This window comes from Nanorana parkeri, unplaced genomic scaffold (assembly GCF_000935625.1).
Source record: "Nanorana parkeri isolate BGI_ZX_2015 unplaced genomic scaffold, ASM93562v1 scaffold50, whole genome shotgun sequence".
Lineage (NCBI taxonomy): Eukaryota > Metazoa > Chordata > Amphibia > Anura > Dicroglossidae > Nanorana > Nanorana parkeri.
Genome location: NW_017306318.1, coordinates 525,877 through 530,716, shown reverse-complemented (window position 1 = coordinate 530,716; position 4,840 = coordinate 525,877). Strand labels below are relative to the sequence as shown.

The following is a 4,840-nucleotide window of genomic DNA, read 5'->3' as shown; positions in this document are numbered from 1 at the left end:
TTAGTTTAACATGGGCTTTCAGTGCGTTCCAGGCATTTGCATGCGGTTTTTATGCGTTTGCAGATCCAGAGCTGGTAAAATAGGGCCTGCTGCATTTTTTTAACCTGCTCTGGATCGGCATGCTGCGATGTGAACTGGAGCTAAAAATACCATAGGAATACATTGGACGCAGTTTTGATCCGGTCTGCACCTGCTCTGCTCTGCACCTGCTCCGCGCTTGGTGTGAACTAGCCCTTACTGAATTCCACTTTCAACAAAATAGTGGATATCCGAATTGCATAGTTGTCAGAAAGCAAAATTTGAGATACTATCAAACGTGAACGTGACATGTCGTTTTTGAAGTGACTGAAAATATCTGTAATTACATCTGGAAAGCAGAATAAGAATGTTCTATTCCCTTTTGAATCGTTTATGTTTTAGGAAATTCTTGATTGATTTCCTAAAATCCTGTTGGTTCAAAGCTTGTTTCCTGGCTTGTAATTACATTGATAACAGTGGCAGCAAACTGATGTCTTTTGTCTGATCCATTGGGTTGTTTGCTCAAAAGGATTGGGACTGATGAAAATGAAGGAAACCATAAGTGGTGCTGTTGTCGATAGCAACCAATAATGTGTTGGCCTAGCATATTGTAAGTTATTATAGAACAAAAAACATGGGCTCTGAAGGGTTGCCACTGGCAACACTACAATTTGACCTTTTTTAGCTTTTTATAAATCAGCGCCATTGTGACCCATTTATAAAAACGGAAGCAATGGAAACGTTGCTACTGCTACCTGCAACAAATCTTGGAATGTGATTGGTTGCTGTTTTTTAAAAAAAAGTTTTAATACATGGAGCCACAATCAATTTTATTTATCAGAATGTCTGAATTATGAACTGCCACACAGGATCCAGTCTGACATGGGGTTCATTCACACCAAAATCAGAAGGAAATCACAAGTCAGAGGAGGGTCTGTTGACTTGCAATTGTACCTTCGGATTTCCTTCCCATCCGTTGTGTTGTGATCTGTTTTTCAACGCATACTAACGGAAGGGCACCGAAAAGTGGATAGGGCTAGTTCACACCGCATCTGTTGCATTATTTTGCACTGAAAAAGTTTTACAACATAATGGAATGGAGCTGTGTGAACTAGCCCCATTCATACCCCAAAATTTTTCTGTGCCCTTTCCTTAGATGAAACGGATCGCAACACAACGGATCCGGTGTGCATGGGCCCTTAAAGGTTGATTGCACTGCTGTGATTTCTCAGTGAAAGCATGAATCCATTTGGTGATGGTGAAGAAAAAGTAAAAGAGGTACATTTTTGCCAAATTTTGCCTTTTTTTTTAGTGCACAATGTCATGTGTGCAAAAATAAGATTTACTGAGCTCTGTCCATGCTTCCCGCATGGGTTCAGGCAGCCGTTTTTAATAATGTCCCATAGGTAAACGTACCGGGTGATTTTATTGATGACTATCACCCTTTGAACGTTCCAGTTTTTCTAGTGCTTAATTTTCCAGTTGTTGTGACTTGGCAATAATTCATATATTATAACACGTTATTTACAGCATTGTAACACTGTGTTACTTTTGCAGTTTGTCGAAAGAAAAGACGGTCTACATTTTCAAAATGATGGATACGCTATTTAAAATATATCTAAAGCTATAAATGTTTGCTTTAGTTTTGCATAGGTTATGGGAAGGTTAAATCCATTGTCTGGTTTTAATCTTTGGAAAGATTTCTGTTCATTTCCTGTCCTGTAGGCACAACAGGAAGTGAGAGGAAAACTCTCTGAAGCAAGGGTAAATCCTGTCTCAGGCAGATGTCACCAGAACAAATTTCCCCAATGTAGGATTTCCCTTTTATTCATTGTTCAAATGATGACAGCTCAATTTTGGATTTTCTCTCAATTTCATTCTTTGGGACAGTGGTAACCAGGACACATAGAGAGGGTGGATCTCGCTGCTGGAGACAGTAACAAATACCTATCAGGGGTTCTAATCCCTCTCCACACTCCCTCTCCACACTATCTAAAACTAAAAAGAAATAAAATACTGGTTTAGCTTGATGTGATGAACATTCATCTTATACTGTATTCAGACATGGCTACTTAATACCTTTCTTTGATTATAAATACTTAGTGAGTTATACTGATGGAAACTTGCCCTCAATTGAGGACAAGTTTTTGCTGACTTCCATTTAAAGCTTTCGGAATATACTACTAGCTGAATACTGTTAAACTCTATAGCAGGCAGATCCTTCAGTGCATGTAATAACTGTAGAGGAAAAATAATAAACATATTTGCAGTCCTCTTCAGATGCAGGTATACATTCTCGTGTAGTGCCTGATGTACTCCAAAGTTCAGAGCAGCCCTATCAGCAGTATCCTGCAACAGAATCCTGAACAAAAAGCCCAGTTCCAGGGATCTGCTGTACACACAACTGGTAGAGATAAAGTGCAACCAGGGAAAAAACCCCTGGAAAACAACAAAGGGATTCCTTTTTTATCTAACCTATGATGCACTGACTTGCCATGTGATCAGATTTAAGGTGCCCACACGCCTTGCGATTATCGTGCGATAATCGCGGGAAATCCCGCGATCGCACGATAATCGCAAGGTGTGTGGAAGGCTTTTGTCTTTGGAGCATGTTCGAAAATCGTACGATTTTCGGCTGGTTTGTGGCATGCTCGTAAGATAAATGCCACACGGGCCAGTGTGCGCAAGCGCACACTGCCCATTCAGCATGGCGGTCATCGGAAGTACGATCTGCCTGTCCAAGATAGGAAGATCGTACGTTTTTTTAATTACCTTACAACCATCACAAGACAAAAGTCTTGCGATGGTTGTAAGGTGTATGGCCAGCATTAGAGTAGCTCTTTTTAGATAAGTTAAACAACACTCTACTATCTTTTTTTCAGAAACAATGTAAAAGTAATGATTAGATCTTGTAAGTTCTTTAGGCCCCTTTCACATGGGCTGATCAGGAAGGGATTTGTGCACTGATCCCCTCCTGATCAGAACGGTACAGATCGGATGTCACCAATGTGACATCTGTGTCCATCCAGTCTTTCCTCCATCTTGCAATGGAAGAAACAAACTGAAATGACAGGCCCCCTGCCGGTCTATGGGGAATTGTATGTAAACGGAGATGTGTCCATTTACACCAGATTACCCCCGATCTGGCACGATCAGTTGTTTTTTGTTTTTCCGGACCTGGCCAGAGTCGTGGGTAATCAGGTGTAAACAGATCCGTTTAGACCCAGCTGGCCATAGACTAGCATTGGGCATCCAATCGGTTTCGCCTAAGAAACTCATGAAAGGGGCCTTAAAAACTAAAGCCATTAATGTAGAGGTTTTACCCACAACCAACCATATTCTATCTGCCCAACCCCTAGTACAACTTTGAAAATGTGTAATGTTGGTCAGATGGTTTCTTTGACCAACATTACGGTTTCCCTTTGGTCCAGTTTTTAAACATGAACCCTTAAGTGTTTGCCTCAACTTTTGCAGCAAACAGTGCTGCTTTATAATGCATTTGCTTACTGTCAGAAATGTGCATTGAAGCAATGTTCAGTCGAATTTTGCTCTTTATCCCCACATTATCAGTGTCCCAGATGTCTCTAGAATGTAGCATAAAGAGAGATCCACTATGTAACTCATGCCAAATATTAGACTGTTCATTTCTCTTTTGTATGGCTTCTCAGTCATTCTGTTACAGATAATTCCTGAAAACGCCAACATCACTATTGCAGAAACATGCATGCTTCACAAAATAAAATGCCTTTTCATCTAGCTTCAATATGCCTATTACAATTGTTTACCTTTGTCAGTGGCACGAAGCTCCTCTGTGACCACACTGACAAATGTACAAACCTGGAACCACTTGAAAAGAATGGGGGAAATGTTTTCCAATGAAAGACCAAAATCCACAAAAAAGCTTAGAATTGCAAATGTATCAAATAAAGTGGATCCAGCTTCGCTCAATGTCCTTTGGCATTTTAAGCGTATGACTTCTAGATGTGAAGGTATAGTTAATTCCCTGATTGTTATCCCAGTATTCCTCATCAGCCACTTGATATTTTATAGCAAACTGTATCGCTGAGCAGATTTGTGTGACAAAAGGTGGCAACGTGATGGTAAAAGCAAATGTATCCGAGTTGAGAATACCATTTTCTTCATTCTTTTGCCAAACTGCAAGGGTTTCAGAATGGGTTTTCCAGTTGGTGAATGAATACCTGACCGTCACCTTTTTTTCAAAGGCTAAGTTCAGAACTCGAACGGTACCAGAAATCCCCAATTCGTCCGAACTAGTGACGTGCTCCAGGCAGACGCAGTAATGTCTCAGACGGTCCAAGAAATCTTCGCAGTCACCTGGCTGTTTGAAGTCTGGCTCCAGATATTGGAGAGACACTTCCAAATCCTGGCTGCAGCACAAGTCAGAGTTGATGGAGAGCCGTGAGAGAACGTGCAGTGGAATAGATGGGTTATCCCCAGCATTGAAAACCTTTACCTCTGCCAGCTCCAAACCAAGAGAGTCTGCAAATCGGACTTTATGGCATTGGGGTCGACATTTGGCAGCGATTTTCCTCTCCGGGGAGCTGGGTAGAGACTTCGTTCTGCGGCGTATAATCGGACGCAGCTCCGGGTCACAGCTTTTGCCCAAAGCGGTCTCTGTTCTTAAGAGTTTGCACGGTCTCCGTTGGTCTTTGTGCAACCTCGCTCCATGGCCGCCAAAGCCTTCTGCCAATTGCACGTTCTTGTAAAGGTCATTGATATAACTCAAGCTGCGAGGGAAGCCAAGTTCAGCTTGTTGTTTGCAACTGCGAGATATTATGGAAGGGTGTATTTTGAAAGCCAT

The 4,840-nt window shown here is 41.5% G+C and overlaps 1 protein-coding gene across 1 annotated transcript; it reads right to left on the bottom strand.

The window, feature by feature from the left end:
- Positions 1-3,937: 3,937 nt before the first annotated feature.
- PPP1R3D (protein phosphatase 1 regulatory subunit 3D) lies at positions 3,938-4,840 on the bottom strand. The gene has a single exon (XM_018574577.1). It carries the CDS (start codon positions 4,838-4,840, stop codon positions 3,938-3,940), a length of 903 nt encoding a protein of 300 aa, XP_018430079.1.

What these genes read in the sequence shown, in the direction of transcription:
- PPP1R3D (XM_018574577.1), bottom strand. Translation starts at nt 4,840, where the DNA reads ATGGCTTTCAAAATACACCCTTCCATAATATCTCGCAGTTGCAAACAA.